The sequence below is a fragment of the Stegodyphus dumicola genome, chromosome 3, assembly GCF_044657685.1.
Source record: "Stegodyphus dumicola isolate Sdum_Otavi_A_Nest chromosome 3, ASM4465768v1".
In the NCBI taxonomy this organism is placed as follows: Eukaryota; Metazoa; Arthropoda; class Arachnida; order Araneae; family Eresidae; genus Stegodyphus; species Stegodyphus dumicola.
In genome coordinates, this window is record NC_140770.1 from 168,744,701 (window position 1) to 168,765,080 (window position 20,380).

General features: G+C 35.4%; 1 protein-coding gene across 4 annotated transcripts in view; it reads left to right on the top strand.

The window, feature by feature from the left end:
• The window catches only part of LOC118204855 (complement factor B-like), a 122,757-nt gene that overhangs the window by 45,428 nt on the left and 56,949 nt on the right, over nt 1–20,380 (top strand). For 3 of the 4 annotated variants that reach the window (XM_085813598.1, XM_085813595.1, XM_085813596.1), the window contains exons 6-9: nt 2,284–2,478; nt 5,362–5,550; nt 8,401–8,580; nt 9,817–9,990. In XM_085813598.1, the coding sequence (XP_085669724.1) occupies nt 2,284–2,478; nt 5,362–5,550; nt 8,401–8,580; nt 9,817–9,990 (738 nt within the window). The remainder of the gene's footprint in view (nt 1–2,283; nt 2,479–5,361; nt 5,551–8,400; nt 8,581–9,816; nt 9,991–20,380) is intronic. The other variant, XM_085813597.1, reaches the window with a different exon arrangement.

A 20,380-nucleotide genomic window follows, 5' to 3' on the forward strand; every position in this document is an offset into this window, starting at 1 on the left:
GCGGCCTTAGGGACAGTCGTTGGCGAAATTTGGGCTCCAGAAAGTACGATTTTTTGCCAAACGTTACAAGTATTCACGAATACGAAAGTGAATACAGCAAACAGTAATTCATTCAACATCTACACCGAACAGTATTTAACATATAGCTGGGATTTAAAATAAATTTGTATTTATTATAGTGTTTAATAATTTTCTAATTTATTACAGTATTCAATCAAATAAATTGTAAAATTTTATTTCTTACTTTATTTAATCGAAATTTGTTAGCAATTTGTTTAAAAAAAGAATACATGTAAACATACCGGAAAATTCCTTTTTTTTCTATGCTCCTTTTGGGGCCACAGTTCAGCACTTGCTGCTAATAATGCCTCAAACATCTAATTACTGCTGTGCCTGAACATCGCATTGCTAAATGCTTTCTTCGCTTTCTTTTCCAACATATAATTGCGTAATATACCCATTTTCAAAACTTATCTCGCTTGGTAAAATACGTTTTTATTGGGAAAAAACTACGCTTCTTTTTCAATTGATGGTAGATTGAAAATATAGAGTACTTACTTATTATAGCGGCCTCCAAGATTGAATCGTTAATTAACCGAGATATCTCGCCACGTGTTCTTATACCACGCTACATGTTACATCTCGGTTGATTAGCAATTCAATCTTGGGATCCGCTGTAATAAGGAAATACCGAAAATAATAAGCATAATAAATATCTGCAATGAAAAATCGCGGTTTAATCCTAACGGTATACACGATTATTTGGCGAAATTAGGAGGGGGCGATAAAGTTTACTACTGTGAATGATTTTAGTTTCATCGATTTATAAGGTTTTTCTACTTGTACGTGCCGTATACTAGGATTTTACACAAACCGCTATATTTTAAAAAAGAAAATTTTCACTTGCTGGGCAAACGGAAACCACGAACGCATATGAAAAAACCGTTATATTTAAAAGCGACCATAGAAGAAACGCAATGCGCAGATCGTTAACTGTTTGTTTCTCGCCAATCAACAATTTCACTAAGGCCGCTACAAAAGAAAAGTACTTATTTTTCAATTATATACTTATTTATAACGTTAAATACTTTCCTTCTTTGACCTATTTTTTATATGTACACTGGCGGGGAGAGAGGAGGGGAGAGACAGTTCTATAGCTCCCTTTCTACTGGGCTGATTGACGAAATTCAACTTGCGTTTTTCATATCTCGAAAGCGCGACTTCGGATATGTATTAGATTTATATATAGCATTGTTTTAATATAGGTATTTTGACACAAAATCGGTTTTTTCTGAAATGACATGCCAATTTTTTTCCATATTTCGATTCTACGACTCAAATTTTGCCAAACTGCCAAATTTTGTAAAAATAGCACGAGTCGTTTTTTAAAAATTGGCTCTCAAAATATTAGCTCCTCCATATTAATTTAATGTGATATGTATTTATTAATATCTCTATTTTTATTAAACTTACTTGATTTCTTCTTCAAGAATTCGAAATTTAGGCTTAATCCAGATATAATTCGCGCATTTTTATTATTTATTTTAAGAATTTGTATTTTAATTTATAAATTTTTGAAAAATATTTTGAATTATAGCCTACAAAATTTTTAATATCATCTTAAAATAGATGTATTTCTAAGCATATCTGCAAAAAATTAGAGTTTTTATTCAAAATTTCCTAAGATATACGTGAGTTTACATTTTGGCCCGTTGGCCTGTTTTAATATAGGCGATAATAACGAAAATGTGGTTTGAGGACTTTGTTAAAATTATTTGAAAGAATGAACGATGGACCTTTTTTTGCTCTCGTGCATCAATGAAAAATAAGGAAACTAAGTAGGTTATTACAAATTAAGAATTCCGCCAAGTGTATTACGAATTATTCCGCCAAGATAAATTTTTTAATTTCTCCATAAATTTTTTAAATCCACCAAAAATTACAAAATTTAATATCTAGGCATAATTTGAGTCGTAGAGTCAAAATATGGAAAAAAATTATATGTTATTTACTAAGTCCGATTTAGTGTCAAAATACCTATGTTAGAATTATGCAATATATAAATCTAATATATGTTCTAAGTCGCACTTTCGAGGTATGAAAAACGCAATTCAAATTTCGTCAATCGGCCGAGTAGCACGATAGGCACAGAACTGCTCTTCCTTTTTTTTCGCAGTGTACATCCTTCACTTGCATTGGAAAACGTTGGACCTCATATTTTGCACCATCATCGCTTAAAACGCTCAAAGATGCCTGTGTACTGAAAAATCTACACTATTTCAGCTTTGGACGATCACTGCGACTTGCCTCCTTTCATTGCCCATGGAGCAGTCGTAGGAGAGAAAGAGGGAGATTTCTACTTACCAGATGATGAAGTGGAAATTATGTGTGAACCAGGATTCAAATATCAGGGTTCTGAAGAGTTCAACTTGTGCCAGGAAGACATTGGATGGGAATTTGATTTTGCTGAATGTGAAGGTAGGATGCACTTTTCTGATGATATCTCCGTGATTGTGACACCCTTCATGGCAGATCATACCAATTCGTGATGTGATCGACAACTTTCATAGTGGATTACACCATGAAGGATGTGATCTACCGAGCCAAACTGCTTTGAATAGTTTAAGAGATTCTAAAAGTCGCACCGACTAAAAATGCATTTCTCTAGTCGTCCTTTAAGTGGGTGGGGGGAGGGAGAATGTAAGAACAGTTTTTTCTTCCTCGTTATGTGCCTTCATGGTACAACCGGTAGCATGTCCGCAGTTAGCAATCGGAAGATCCCGAGATGGAACTCCAAGGAAGGCATAGTTAATTTTTCTTATTTACTACTTCAAAAAACCTAAATAGGCTTCAACTGATATAAACATTCTTACGTTTGATGCAGTCTTAATTTATTTTGTTTTACTAACTATGACATTTTAAATTAAGTTTCTTTTTTGATTAAAGTCCAATATATTCCATGATGTAAGAAGATTATGCAAATTAAAGCACGCGTAATAGAGTTTAAAATCTAGCTAAGGCTGAACTGCAACTCATACTCTGTTAGCGCGAAAAGTAACCCTCTTTTTTCCGTAGTTCATAGCACCGACTGAGCTATCTGCCCCGTTAAAATGTGCTTAATATTGTACATAGGCTGCATTGTGTTCCCTCCTATAGAGATAAATTATGATTAAAATCAGGTATCTTGTTTTAAAAGATCCGATTTTGATATATCTAGATTTTCCTAATTGAAGGTCGCCTAATAATTACCAGTTATTTTCAATAAATAATCAACCTTTCAGTTTTAAATGTTAACTTTATTTGTAATCTACCAGGTGTAGTAAAATTAAGTTTGTTGAATTTAAATTCTGAACTTGTATATGTCGATTTGGCAAATGATTCTATTAGGGGGACAGAGAATTGTTTAAACATAGGATAGACATAGAACAGTTCAAGAATAGTTATAATTATTGGATCTTTCAATACTGATACAGGCTAAGACAAGTAAAATGGCACAGCGTACTTTAATTTTAGAATTACGCAGGCTGCCTGAAAAGTTTCGACCTAACAAAGAAAAAGATATTTTTTCTCCAAAATGTCCTTTGTTTGTTGACATAGTCTCCTTGTAAAGTCTATACATTTCTTCCAGCGATACTCCCATCCTTTTAACCCGCTCAAATAATATGTGGAATCTTTCTCTGCAAAGTCTCCTCATTTGATGAAAATCTTTGTCCTCCAAGCGCTTCTTTTAATTTAGGGAGAAAAAAAATGTCACTTGTTGCCAGGTCTTGCAAATATTGCGGGTGGTCAAGCAGTTCAAATTGTAATTCATAGATTTTCGCCATTGCAACCGCTGAGCTGTGAGGTGGAGCACTGTCTTGGTGAAACAATTTTCTTTTCTTTTGCAAATGTGGCTGTTTCTCCGCAATTTCTGCCTTCAGCTAGTCAAGTAACGTTGTATAGTATGCTCCGGTAATTATTTTTGCCTTTTCAAGATAATCTATTAAGGCAATTCCATGGCTGTTCCAGAAAACTGTTGCTAACTCTTTCCCAGCAGAAGGAACAGTTTTTGCCTTTTTTGGAGCCAATTCTCCCTTTGCAGTCCACTGTTTTGACGGTCCAAAATGAGCAAACGCGGCACCCAACATCCAGCCAGCTTGTGTATATCTAAATCTTGATTCAATATGTGGCAAATACGTTCTTTGGCTATCCTCATAGCCTCTTCTATAGCTCTAACCTTGATTCTACGGCCGTCCAGTACTATTTGGTGGATTTTAGCGATGTTTTCGTCAGTGGTTGCAGTTTTTGCCCGTCCCGAACGTTCGTCGTCACCCAAGCTGGTACGGCCACGTTTAAATTCAGCTGTCCAAAAATTTCACGGTAGCAAATGATGATGTAGAGTCCCCGTACGCTGTATCCAACTCCTCTTTAATCTGAGTAGGCGTTTACCTTTCAAAAACAGGTATCTAATGACAGCACGATACTCGATTTTTTTTCCATTTTTGCAAAAGTAGTTACAATAACTCACAAAAGTAATTGTCAAACAAAAATTTCGTGTTCAAAAGAGCTGAAATTTTGATTGGTAGTTATCAAGTGATGCCCAAACAAGTTCCTCCCCCCCCCCACACACACTTCGGTTGATTTGAGTTGCCATCTACAGATTGAGGTCGGAAATTAAAATACAAAAATTAAAATAAAAGTTACTAAATTTACATACTACTGTTAAAAATGAGTTTAAATAAGGCACCACAAATTTATAAACGGAGCTAATTAATTTGCAATGCGATATGAATTTTATTCAAAGATTTGAAGATACACATTTTTTAACTTTTGTTCGTGTTTGTCGAAAAACATAAATAAACTCAATTACGAATTTTTGCATTAAGAATAATCACTAATTATTTATATATGAATAATTTTTTTTAATTAATGAGAAAAAAAACTCTGTTGAGGAACTTGAATTTCTAGTAATTCTTTTAGCAGTTGTTTAATCTTAATTTCTAGATTAATTTCCACTAATTTCAATTCAAGGCTACAAATTTTACCAGAATCGAAACGCTATCAAGTGCCACGATGTTATAAGAAATCAAGAAGTTTATAATTATTTACATATAAACAGATCAAGCATTCGGCCCACATGCAGTTTCAGTCTAAGACCCCTGGCTTATACTCGAACAAAATTCGCAGAAACATGAAAACAAAGTATATTCTATACATCATCCTTATCATTGTTTATCCGTTATTATCTGTAAAACCCTTTTATTTTACACTGATATATTATTTCGGTAAAAATAAGAAGTAAGGTGTTTTCTAAAATTCTTCAAGTACTAACTTTATGGAGTCATCCTCAATCATGTTTTCTTTTGTAATCAAACATTTTAGAGTTCTTTTGTGACCCACCGGAACCACTTGGAAATGGCTCTATTCCGGAAGTAGAGTCCACCAATATTACAGCTTTCCCTTACAACTTCGACATCACATATGTGTGCGATAAAGGCTTTCGACTAATTGGCGACAGCTGGAGGTTCTGCGACAAGAATGGATGGTCCAAAGAAACACCGCATTGTGAAGGTGCGAATTGTATATTATTTTTATTTGAATAAGCAATTAATATCAAACGTTTTCCTTAGTCGTGACTTTTTTAGGAATTATGTCTTTGGCGTTTTTATATTGTTGTAAATTTCTGTAAATGTCTAAATTCATTTGATTTACCGCTGTTTTGTGTATTTTAGTAATATTGTGTATTGTTTTAGTTATTTATTTATTTAGTTGTTGCTTTTACAATAATAACTTTAGGGCTTATTTCACAGGAAATTGAATTTGTTGCCACATATTTTGTATGTAAGTGCTTACTTTTTACGTAAAACTGCAAGTCTTTCAATTCTGAGTCCAACAACGTCTAAATTGTAAAAGTAGATGAAATAGAACGACAAAATATAAGCAAATATGTTCCTGACATAATGATTATGAAATATGCTCCAGACAGACCTTGGCAACATATGACGTTTTTTTGCCAACTCGGCAACTTTCTAGATGATTCGGGAAAACACATTTTCGAAACCCAACGACTGATTTTCCCCGAATTTTCCAGAATGGTCCGTGCCGATACGGCGCACTCTGACAGTCAGAGCATTATATTTTTAGCTGTGCATAGTACCTACTCATCTTCGTATGCCAGTTAATGAGCATGGGGGAGTGTGGACGGAGAATACCAACAGTGGCATGGCAGCAATCAGAAAACAATTTGCAGCTGTTACTTATTCTGGTGCTGTTACTTATTCATTGATACAGAATGATTTCACGTAGTTGCAAATGACTTCTACATTTAGCTCTGCATGATTCTGTACTTATAATAAAATTATTTTTATTTTTAATGTGAACTTATTATGGACCTCTTATCTGCATAAATATTCATTATTGATATTGCATATTTATATCAATATTCATTCTTACAGTATATACGGCGTACGTTGAGTTTCGTACGTGAAAAAATTCTGTCTTTTATTATTAACATTTTATAGGTTAACTTAAATTTATTAAATTATATGTTAATTTATTAAATTCACTAAAGTAAATTATATGTTAATTTATTATATCGTATGTTATGTTTTATATATTAACTTAAATTTGTTTATTAAATATCAATTTCTTCGCACTTATGCCACATGAAATTTCATTCAACAACCAGATAAAAAAAAGTATTTGAAAACAACATATCTTTAGAATTTCAGGTAGACAGTTCGCGCACTGTTTTTTTACCGTACAGTATCGCTCGCTTTCAAATCGTTGAGTTCGTTGATCAAAAATTAATTAAAGTTTTACAAAACAGGAAATATAAAATTTAAAATTACAAAATTCGGGCTTCCAAGTTCACACATTCAATTTTACTATATTATTCGAACAAGCATGGCTCTAGGTACTATCGTTTTCTCACAATGCGAGGAATATACATGAATGCAGATTTTTCATCATTTAATTTCTGAGACTAATAGTGCTTTTGGGCTAAAAATTCAATTCACCTGTAGAAATAGTACTTCAGGAAATAATTTGGTTTATTTAAGGAACGATTTGGTTATTTTATAATCTTGATTTTCCTTCTGGTGGCGAAATAGACGTTTTTACCAGATGGTTCTGGAATGGATAGGGGAGCGGGAAGCGCTGTGGTAATTTATTTTCATGAAATGGAGATAGACAATGCGAGAATAAAACTTAAACTAATGAATTCGGTTTATCAAGCAGAACTACACGCATTGACAGAGGCTGTGAACTGGATTAATAAAAAAATTAACAGTTCGATATTTTATAAATATTTATACTGATGCCCTATTCTGCGCTATAGGCGCTCTCCCAACCAGATCATAAAAATCGACTGATTAATAAAAGAGTGAAAGGAAACGTATTGTTAAATTACACTGGGTGAAAGCACACAGCGTAATTCTCGAAAATGAAAGGGCGTACACCCTTGCTAAAATGACGGCACTTGGGGATGGGACCGATAATTTTGATATCCAAGATTCAAGAAAAAGACCATCGCTGAAATGGAAAACTGGATTTATACAGAATGGAATTTTTGCTGGGAGTCGTCTAACGATAAAAGAGTTAATGAACAATATAAAGTTAAACAAGAAGATGAATATTATAAATGATATTATTCACTGACTGTCAGATACTGACTAATCACGGGCGTTTCCCGGCTTATTTTAATCGAACCCATCTATAGAACAATGATAGATGCTTAATATGTGATAAGTTTGGCACTTCGTCGATGAATGTACGCTTACCCGGAGTGCAAGAGAGAAATACAGAAATAATTTTAAGGAAGATTTTAAAAGGACCTATTCAAATTCGAAAGATTTTTCCAAACACATTAATGAAGATTATAAATACGAACAAAGATAGAATTGGAATTCGGCACTGAGACTCAAATTTTAGACTTATATGTTTTTTCTTATATTTTTTTTTTTTTTTTTTTTTTTCTGACACTTTTTGATCATACGGCCGGCTTGTGCCGGCTAGGAGGATCGGGGCTGTGCCTTATGATGAGGAGGTCAAGCGACCTACTAAAAGACATCTCATAAAGATGTGATTTCAGCGCCATTGCTGTAATTATTCACACCAGTGTTACTACAGCTATTACATTCACAGAATAATGAGGTTTCGGATACGCTTTTGTTTGCTTCATTAGTTACCAAACAATTGATAAAATTAAAGAGAAGCAGCGCAGTGAAATGGCTGGATTTCCACAAATTCATCAAGAAATTTCAAATGTGACGTAAACGTTGTCGCACAGTTCCCATTATATTAAAGCTAAAGCTAGAAGGTTGTTTACTAAGAAGTGATAGTTATAAGAGGAACTCACCGTAATGATGTGTTTTAAATGCATTTAACTGTTTTTTTTAATTTGTTGTTTGTTTTTTACAGAAATCCGATGTACTGATCCAGGCGTACCGGACTATGGCTATCGACATGGCAGCAATTTTGAAATTGGCAGCAAAGTCACCTTCAGTTGTTTCACAAGCTACAAACTCATCGGATCATTCGAAAGATATTGTATGCCCAACGGCCAATGGAACGGAGAACTTGCCAGGTGTGACACCGAAGGTAAATTTAACGAAAGGAAAACATAGCAATCTTCCTCCAAAATATCCCCAGAGTAAACAAAATCACTCAGAGTAATGTTGCAGAAGTCCCTAAGTTGCGCATGTTAATACCCTAAGGAAAATTGGTATAAATCGTAGTATCTATGACAAAAAAAAATTGTGTGATAATAATATCTTTTGTTGTCGTTTCTGATATTTATTACAATTATTTTCAGTGCCAAAGATCTTTCTCCAGTAACTTTTTGATGTGTTAATGTTGCTGTTAACTTGTCAACCGTACGATGAGAATTAAAAATTGTTATCTTCTTAACAAAATGCTTTTGATCATTCTCATTTTCAAAAACATTACTTGAAAACACAAAAAATGATCAGCTGAAATGCTTCATCGCCGCATCCATTTTTTTATTTTTTTATCCTCTTCTCTCTTTTTTTTTTAATTCGCCATTTTTCTCTTCCCCATTCTGAATCATATTAACGAAGATGCTGATGTCGTTGCTAACTCTGGAAATAATAACAAAGTAACAATAAATAGTAACTAAAGTAAGCAACTCATGACATAAAGCTCATTCATCTCATAATATCTTAAAAAAACTAACATCAAAACAGTCCGCTGAATATAAATCATTAATTTAGGAGGCCGCACGAGGCCTCCGTGAGTTTCTTGAACGGCTTCTAAGTCTTGTATTAATTAATATTTAATTATATATATTACGACAATTTAAAAATTAATAGAATTAAATAACGTGCGCATTTTGCATCAGTAAAACCTTTGCGCGAAAAATAAACTTTTTGCAAGGCACTGTGGGTAGAACTAGTATTTCGATTATCAACTATATTCGCGTAAATGCATTGCGCCATCGTGAATTTCGCCAAATGCTAAATTTAGACGAGAAAACGTACAGTATTGATGCACCTACTACTGCAAGGTTCGCTGGCTATTGACAGAACAGGTTTTCATAAAAGTTTTAACTTTACGACGACAAATTTAAAACATTTATCAAGACCAGGGAAAACTATGTGATCCATCAGATGAAGCATTTTGCAAAAACAATGCATTTTTGCCTGATATTATGACAAAACATATACATACCGTGTTTGCCGGCGTATAGAACGCACTGGCCTATAAGACTCACTCTCTTTTTTATACATATTTTTGAATTTATACATTAATAATTTTTATACATTACATTGAATGCTTATTTTAAATAACTGCACTGAAATTTGATTATAATCCTAGATAACTATTGTCCTGATCCTGGCATTCCTGTGAACGGAATGAAGAACAGCAGTCGCTATGATATGGGAAGTAAAATTGGCTTCCAGTGTAAGCCTGGTTATACTCTAATGGGATCGAATGTTATAGAATGTTTTCCAAACAGAACCTGGTCAGGAACAGAAATCAAATGCGTAGGTAAGTTGAAAATCGTTTATATAAATATATATGTATGCATCCAAACTTAAATTAATAATTTAGTAGAAGTAGATTAACCATTCTATATAAAATTCCAAAAAAGTATTAAGAGAAATCTATTAAATTTTTAAAACCTGAAACAAATGTTAAGACAATCCCACACTATTTGAGAAAATGTTTTTAATTTCTTTAAATTGAACTTAACACTCATATTAAAATTCTGTAATACATTTTAGATTATTCATATTATTATGTTCCAGACCAACTTCTCAATGGCTAATAATCTGAAACATGACCATTTCAGCAATTAAGGGGTGTTGGAAAGCCCTATACCGAGAATATTAAATTGGCCATTTTTTGTGTACCTTTTCTCAAAATCTGCTGTAGATACACGCTTAATATTTTTTGTGTAATTAAAGTATACCTTTCTGATTATACTAAAATGAGCTTTTGAAGCATTTTGAATTTTAGAGTAATTTACAGAATATTTTGTTAGTCATTTAATACTTTTCTCAAACAAAAAACTAAAAAAAAAATTTTTTTTTTTCTTAGTTTATCACAAAAAGCTCATTTAAAATGAATGTACGTTTTTTTTTTCCGGAAGACAAAAACTCCAGTCTGATGCTCAGTTTCATTTTAAAAGTTAAAAATCACGTGCTGTTTTATACACTGTCATACAATTTATAAAATAAATTCGGAGTTATACTCAAAATCGAGCTGCAAGAGAAATTGCGTATTAAAAAGCTTTTAGCGGAATATCAGTCAATAATACACTCACACTTTTTGTGAGATTTCTTTAAATACCGTATTCTTTCCAAGAGTAATTTAACTTGTTGCCATGTACCATGGTCTTTTTTCTTACCATCTTTCAAACTGTTTTCAAAATAATCACAATTTTTTCCTAAACTTTTTTTCGAAGTTTCTGGCAAGAATATAAACTTTATCCCCTGTATCCAAGCATTATCCCATTCTTCTCTTTTGTTTGTTTGTTTTGCTATTCAGAACTTTTCGGTATAGTACACGGTACTGCTCGCACCTTCATGCTATTTGGCATCAGAAAGACATAAAGCTTCATAAGAGTACATTGGCATAAAGGTCCTGGCACCCGTATGAAGAATATTTTCTAACTGAAGGGAAAATCATCTGTCATAAGGGTAGGCAGTTTATTGAAAAGAACAGAAAAGAAAACAGAAAACCTTATAACAGTTGACCTGGCATAAAGGTGCCCGCCCATGAAGATCAGTTTTCTAATTTGAGAACAGCAGCTTTCATGATGGTGAGGGCGCTTTTATGCCGGTTAACCATACTTCGAAAAAATTTAAAGTGTAATGATGAATACACATTAGCCTTTAAATTTTTTTAAACATAGCATAAACAGACACAACACATTACCCTTCAACACTTTCATGCCGGCGCGGGCCACTGGTGCACCGCACTAGTCTGTCTCATCGGGCGGCGCGTACCACCGGTGGGCCCGCACTCGTCTGTCTTATCGGGCGGCGCGTGCCACCGATGGTACGCATTAGATTGTGTTATTAGACACTGAAAATTAAAATAATGAAAAATTAACGCTTATTTATTATAAAAACTTTTTAATAACAAATATAATTAATAATTATTAGCAAACGTACAACTCATATACAGGTCTGAGTGAGTGAGTGAGTGACGGAGGACGTGGGCACCATCCCTCTACCACCGTTACGGTTAATTATTATGAGCACCACGTCCGCCCTTATCTAGAATGACATAATTAGGTACTTAGGTTACCGCTACCCATTCAAACTTGCATGGTAGATATTGCCATACTCTGACTTGCATGACTATTACACATGCCGTACCATATTCGGACTTGCTTATTCATACTTGCATGGTGCATTTACATTACATTACACATATTTCACACATTTCATATTACACATTACATTTACTGGGAAATAGAATATGACTTATGTTTAAAGTTCTTTGCATCCGTAAGGTTCAATATTTACGTTAATTATACATAATTAGATACGTAGGTTAACTCTATGCATTCATTATTATTTACAGACTTGCATGGTACATATTACACACAGAGAGATTGATTAATACTTATGTTAAAGGTACTTTACATCTTAGGTGTTTAGGTTAACACGTAGTTTAACACTACGCATTCATTATTGTTTACAGGTTTGCATGGTGCATATTATACACATTACATAGTACAGCTTATATTTACTGAGAAGACTTGCATCGTACATAGTTCACGCATTACATAATACAGATTACATTTCTAAGAATTTAATTATTAATTAATAATATTAATTAATACTTGCATGGTACATGTCATACACATTTCATAGTGCAGTTTACATTTACTGAGAGATTGATTAATACTTTTATTTAGGGTACTTAATATTTATGTTTAAGGTACTTTACACCTGTTTGGTTCAATTCTTACTATAAGTATGTATAGTTGGGTGCTTAGGTTAACACATAGGTTGGCTTTACGCATTAATTATTATTTACAGTTTGCATAGTACATATTACACACATTAAATAGTGCATACTAATTAATTAGCATGGTACATATTATACACATTAAATAGTACTGTGAATATTGACATGGTACATATTACACACAATTACTGAGCCATGGGGTATATTTGCATGGTACATATTACACACATTTACAGTTTACAGTTACTAAGAATACAAATGCTGAGAATATTAGCATGTTACATATTACAATAATATTAACATGGTGCATGTTGCTCACATTAAATAGTACAGATTACAATTACTGAGAAATTTAATAGTACTTATTTCCGTTATGTTCAGACTTGCATGGTACCTATTACCATATTCTGACTTGCATGACTATTATATGTTCTATACCCTATTCAAACTTGCATATTCGGACTTGCTTGATGCATGTACATTCATACTGCATGGTACATATTCTCACACGTTGCATAGTATATATTGCATTTACTCAGAAATTGTTTTTACTTATGTTTAAGGTACATTGCATACGCAAGTTCAATATTTTAATATTAATTAAACATAATTATGCATTCATTATTGTTTACAGACATGCATGGTACATAGTACACACATTACATAATACTGATTACATTTACTAAGAAGTTAATTAATAGTTAATGATATTAATTAATACTTGCATGGTGCATATTACTTGCTTATTATAGTACAGTTTACATTTATTGAGAGATTGATGAATACTTGTCTTTAAAGTACTTAATAGGTTCAGACTTGCAAATTCAGGCTTGTATGATACATAAACATTCATATTGCATGGTACATATTTTACACATTACATACTACATATTGCGTTTACTGGGAAATTGAATATTACTTATGTTTAAGGTACGTTGCATCCATTGAGTTCATGTTTACGTAATCATACTTAATTAGGTACTTAGGTTAACATTATGCATTCATCATTATTTACAGACTTGCATGATACTTAGTACATACATTACATAATACTGATTACATTTACTAAGAAGTTCTTTAATAGTTAATAATATTAATTAATACTTGCATGGTACATATTACACACATTTCATAGTACATTTAACATTTAGTGAGAGATTTAATAGTGCTTAAGTTTAAATACTGAGAGTGTTAGCATGGTACATATTACACACAATTACTGAGACATGGTACATATAACACACATTTACAGATTACAATTACTTAGAATATTAGTATGGTACATATTACACGCATTTACAGTTTACAATTACTTAATATATTAGCATGGTACATATTACAATAATATTAGCATGGTACATATTACTACAATATTAGCATGGTACATATTACACACATTAAATAGTACAGTTTACAATTACTGAGAAATTGAATAATACTTATGTTGAGGCACTTTGTGAAAATGATTAATACTTGTGTTTAAGGTACTTTATTGCTGTTAGATTCTATACTTACGTTTATTACACATAGTTAGATACTTAGGTTAACACTACTCATTTATTATTATTTAAAGTCTTGCATGGTACACAGAATCGACTATAAATAGAATTGCAATGAGTTAGGTAAACATTATATTTTCATTATGTTCATTGGCGATGTTTGCCCATTTTACATGGTGCATATTACAAACCTACATATTACATACTACACATATTACATATTGCAGGTTAATATTAATTTGCATGTAACATACATGCAGTGAAAGTCACCATGTTGAAATATTGTAACATTATCAATTTACACAAATAAAGATTATCTACAGATTGGGGTGCAGTCTGTATATAAATAGTCAGATATGTGATTAATAGGCATACTATATGCATAAGTTTGTGATTCATATGCAGTAGTCATTATGCTGCTTGACACTATATGATACATTAAGCAGTTTCTTACAATTCTGTGCCAAGTTTTACATAGTGCATGTTACAAACCTGCATTTCACATACTACACACATTATCACATACTACATACTGCATTTCACATACTACATACTACACTCTGGAAAACGCTGTTTTTAATTATATAATGCAGGTATATTAATTTGCATGTAATATACATGCAGAAAAAGTCACTATGTTGAAATATTGTAACATTATTAATTGCACAAGGAAAGGTAATCTGCAGATTGGGGTGCAGTCTGTATATAAATAGTCTGATGTGAAAAATAGGCATAGTACATACATAAATTTGTGATTCCTATGCAGTATTCATTATGCTGCTTGACACCATAAATTACATTAAGCAGTTTGACACAATTCTGTGCCAAGTGTCATTAGCTTTGACATGACGGCAGTGATTTGGCGTATTGTTGGCTTATGCTTAACGAGGAACCTGCAGAAGGCCTGCCGATCCGTTATAGGAATGGCAATATGGTGGTCCTCTGTAAGGGGACATGCAGTGACGTAATGGTCTGCTGTGCCCTCTTCACCACAGATGCATTCGTCAGTGCTGGTGATAGCGTGTCGATGATAGTACTGTGGGAAGGGGCCATGACCGGGATATGTAACGTACCAAGAGGGGACTGGCGATAAGTCTTTGTAAATCTACTTTTGGCTTGAAGTAAAACGTTCTTCTGCCGGTCAAGCTGTACTTCCACTCCTGCTGCCATTTATTGCTAACAATTTGTCGTAAGGTCTTTTTTAGATATGAGGTAGGCCATGGGATCTGTACTGTAGTAATGTTGTTCCCAGTGGCGGCGTCTTTTGCCAGGCCGTCTGCAAGTTCATTGCCATAAATACCTGTGTGCGCTTTAATGCATTTTATGGCGTAATGATTGTGAGCATTTTCACGTAGACTTTTTTGAATGCCTGTTATTTGCGGGGAGGTATGTTCTGAATTGGCAATTGCTTGCATAGAAGACAGGCTATCTGTATGTATTAAGGCTTTGTAAATTTTATTATTCGTGAGATAGCGTATGGCCTCGTGAATGGCGAGTGCTTCACTCTGGAAAACGCTGTTTTCAGCGCTGAGCTGCATCTGTCATTGGTGAAGGAGTTGTTGTTGTTCACTGAGCACGACAAAGACGCTGCCTACCTTTTGTCAATACGAGAACCATCTGTGTAGATGGAGATGTAGCCGGATGGTGCCACATATGCTGGGTTCTTCGTGAGGTGAATTCCAATACCTTTGATTGTTGGGTGTATATGAAGTTGTGAGGTCTTATTCTCAAACTGTTCTTGAGAGAAGGTAACGTAATCATAAGTAAGTGAAAGTCTTAACTGCTGAACCTGTTGTGTCACCGCTTCTTCTTCTATGCGTAGATGAAGTGGTAACACTCCTGCCAAGATGTTTAGTGCATCAGTAGATGTTGTCCTGAAAGCCCTTGTAATTGGGAGTAGGAAGGGCCTCTGTAGTGCAGACAGGTGCCGGATTTTCCTTCCCTGCATGGGGAAGGCCCAAATGGCCGCTCCATAGGACACCATCTTCTCGATGACAGTAAGATATAACACTTTTTGTATTTGAGAATTAATCCCCCAATGAAATCCGCGTTGCATTCTGAAATGCTGTGCTATGGTTGCTGTACGCTTCCTTAAATGAGTATGTGCGGCATCCAGTCAGTTTTTCATCTATGTATAGGCCGAGGTATCTCAGGACACGGACAATTTTAATTCGACGATTGTTGATGCGGATTGTCGTTCTTCTAGTCAGTGATCCTCCCTTCTTTGCGATTAGTAGAATTTGATATTTGTGCTCTGGTACTTGGAGTTTTTGTCTGTTGCATTGCTGGTAGAATAGATTGCAAACTTCATTTGAGTTGGCCTCCAATTTTGCTCTAGTACGTCCTCGGACAAGTAGAGCAACATCGTCTGCATATGTGAATATGGAGGAATGCGTTGGCAGTGTGAAATTTAAGACTGAGTTGAAGGTTGTGTTCCACAAATGGGGGCCTGCACAGGACCCCTGTGGACATCCTCTGGTTTGGGTACGCTTGATAATCCCACTGTCGTGCACTATTAGAAGGCAACGGTCCGTTAGGTAATGTCGCAAAGTAAGGAAAATATTGCGTGGACATTGAACTGTTCTGAGTGCTTCTAAAATTGAGGGCCACCACAGCATATCAAATGCACTTTTCAGGTCTATACTGATTAATGCAGTATGATAGCCGTGGTCGCGATTGTCATGTATAGCTGAATGTATATCGTGGAGAGCATGCAGTGTTGATGACCCTGTTCGAAATCCATATTGTTTGGGGTGTAGATGTTGGCCTCTTTCTAAGTGGTGTCGTAAGCGATTCATTAGAAGCTTCTCATATATTTTTCCGAGAGCCGAAAGTAAGCAGATCGGTCGGTACGGGGATGGATCTGAAGGGTCGCGATCCTTTTTTAGAAATAATACGACCTGGCCGACCTTGAATGCTTTTGGGAACGTACCTGTTTGTAGCAGCTTATTAAAGAAGGCTATAAAAAGTGGCAAAGATGCTCTTATTGCTGTTTTGATGATTTGATAGCTTATCCCGTCTGGTCCCGGTGCCTTGTTATTGGGAAGGAATTTCAGGACTTGTACAACTTCCTGCATGGTGAAGTCTGGATCGTCGGCAGTAGACGGAGTAGACGGACTAGACTTACGATCTAAAGAAGCTTTTACATGTATTTCTTTGCTTACCTTGTAATTATAGTTCTTTTTCGATTTTATGCAATATTTTATATTTGGATCTTTTTATGCACATATTTTCCTGCGACTGATCACTTAACAGTCCACAAACTCCGTCCAATTTTTTACGTGTAGCTGCGCAGGGTCGGGACATATGGTTTGGTCCTCACGTTTCAGAGTTACCAGAGGCTCCTAAGCGTAAGTCTAAACTTTTACCTTTAGCCCCCCCTAATTCTTTATTCTTGACTTAGACACTCCAATTTCTAATAGAAGACCCCCCTAGCCTCCCATTCAAAAATATACAACTCTCATATCTTAACTCCTATTAATTCTCTATCTATAACGTTTTTAATTGCTTTTAATTACCTTTAATTTCGTTTTATTTCTCCAATTTCCCGGTCCCTAATGCACTAACCTCTCCCAAACCCATTTTTTCGTAATCCTCTCTTCTTCCCCTTACAGAATCCTACTCACTTAATAGTTTTGAATATACAAGCGCCCCCCTCCTCTTTTAATATTAAATTTATATTATAATTTTTTTACACTATACCTCCCGCTCTAATTTCAATAGAACCATAATTTCTTTTGCCTTCATCTCCTAATAACCAAAGCTACACCCCTATCTCATCAACAACTTTCTTCCCCCACTCCCTGCTCTTTCCCCCTTTTTAATCGAATTATATCGCTTTTTCCCACTTTTATTTCTCCCTTAACTCCAATCTAATTCACTTAATCCCATAATTCTTTCACCTCCCTTCTCTACTTAAGACTAGCTTTCTAGCAATATAAATTTTTAATACATCCTCATCGCTTTTAATTTTCCCATTTTTATTAGACTATAATCGGCCTTTTATTTCTCCCATAACTCCCCAACTAACTCCCCTAGCTCCGTAATTCTTTCACCTCCCTTATCTGCTTAGACCAGCTTTCTAACAATATAACTCTTTAATTCACCCGTTCCATTTTTATTTTATTCCATTTTTAATACCCTTAATTGATTTTTTATTTCTCCCATAACTCCCCACTTTATTCACCTAGTCCCTTAATTCTCTCACCTACCCTCTCAGCGTAAGACCAGCTCTTTAAAAATATATTTCCTTAGCACATCCATTTCAATTCCAATTTTCTCCCTTTGTAATAGCCTTTAATTCACTTTTTATTTCTTCAATTCCTCCGATACTTAAAGTCCCTTTACCTCAGGACCACTTCTAACCACCTTCTCTACCCCTCGGCTTTCTCCTACCACCACCTTCCCGCTCTTCAAGCTTTCTCCCTAATTATTCCTTACATTCTCCCCCTTTTTTCTCATTCCTAACTGAACTTTTTGTTCTCTCTTACTTTTACGATTTTCGAAACCTCTGGCACGCCCCTATAACCCTGTGAAGCCATTATCACAGAAGTGTCGCATTTATAAACTCACTAATGCTGTCTATTCATGACTGAAAAGCACTTCATCTAATGTCTGTGTTGTTTAGTGTCTTTATTGTGCGTAACAAACTTCTATAGTATTTGCATTGTACATTGTTTTGCTATTTAGCTACTGGTATCAGCTCTGTTATTATGTATCATATTGCCAATTACTTACTATGCTACTTAACATAACAGAGCACGTAATGACAAGTATTTATCCTTAAGGCCTCAGCTTACTATATTAGTGCACAGTTTCTCTTAGTTCTTTAGTGCCCACAACGTCACAGTGCATTCAGTATTACAAAGTCTCTTCAAGTCCAGTGTCACCAAGTGTGTTTTCAAGTTCAGTGTGTGTTTTGAAGTTCAATGTCACTAATATTTGCTCAACACCTCTTTCCACTAAGTTAAAATACTCAACTTCAAGTGCAGCTTCTTTAGCGCATTTATAGTGCTGCTTCAGTGCCCACATTCTACGCCATAAGCGCACAATTATACCGTGCAAAGGATTTCAAGTTTATGTTCCTTCAGCCGCCTACACATTCACAAGCTGCAGAACAAACGCAAAAGTCACAGTTCCCGCAGGATGTCTGATCCAGACTCCTATGTCAGCAGCATAGTTCCAGAAACATTACTCACCTCTACGAGCACACCTACGAAGAAACGATCCAAGCACTTTTTACAGAGTGCTACTGCATTGCTACATGCAAGAGAGGCGGAAGATACCTCCTCCCCACGGACGTATGAGACGCCATCACCAAAACACTTAGAGTCCTCAAGACACTAGCCCTAAAGGGCCCAGGCATTAAGGAGACCCACGACTGTGCTTCAAATACAGGACTTTCACTTGCCCCAGACATTCCAGTACCTTTTTTACCAAGCAACCCTACACAGCTGCATACAACTGCTGTGCGCACATACACCCAGGTCGCAGCTGCCTCTCCACAGCCGCAATCACTACCTACACTACTCATCTATCCTCAAGAGGAATTAACCAGCAAAGACTTAAAGCAAAAACTGACAGAAGAATTTCCACTACCAAAGATTAGAGTTAAAGTACATCGAATCAGGCACATACAAAAAGGAGGTTTAGCCGTAGAGTGTGCTACTACAGAAGATTACGACAGGCTTTCCGAGAAACTTTCAAATTCTAGTGCTAAAACATTGGTAAAGATCAAAAGCCCTACCACGCGACTCCCGCGCATTGCCATCCATAACCTAACTGCCACTTTGCAACAGCAAGACCTAGAAGCATCCTTAGAATCAGAACTTGGTGTCAGAAAATCTTCAATTAACTTACTACATCGACTAAAAGAAAACCAAAATGTTAAATGGATCGCCGAGTGCCAACCCTCCACCTTCCACAGGATTATGCAATTCGGACGTCTGTACATTGGCTGGAGAGCCCACCGTATCACGGAACACTTCAGCACAAAACGTTGCTACCGATGTCAGGAGTTTGGACACCTGCAGCACGAATGTCGCAACAAGGAATACTGTGCGTTCTGCTCAGGTGAGCATAACGTCAAAATCTGCACTGCCAAAAGACCAGCCTGTATCAACTGTGCTGATAACAACCACAGGACAAGAAGTAACATCCCATGCGACCACTCAGCATACCATACCACCTGCCCTTCCTACAGCAACTACGTGGACCGCGTCCGCAGACGTACTATTTACGACGACCTCCAGCCAGCAAGGCAGCACGCAAGTAGCGCACATTGCCAATTTGACCACCAACAACAGCACCTCACTGCAGCTAACCAGTCCTCTGTGCTGTCTACAGATTGACCTACAACAAGCTAAAGCCGCAGCAACACAGGCCACAACACACGCAATTCAACAAAACATTGACCTTATCCTTATTCAAGAGCATACTGCAAAGAAGGGCAAATA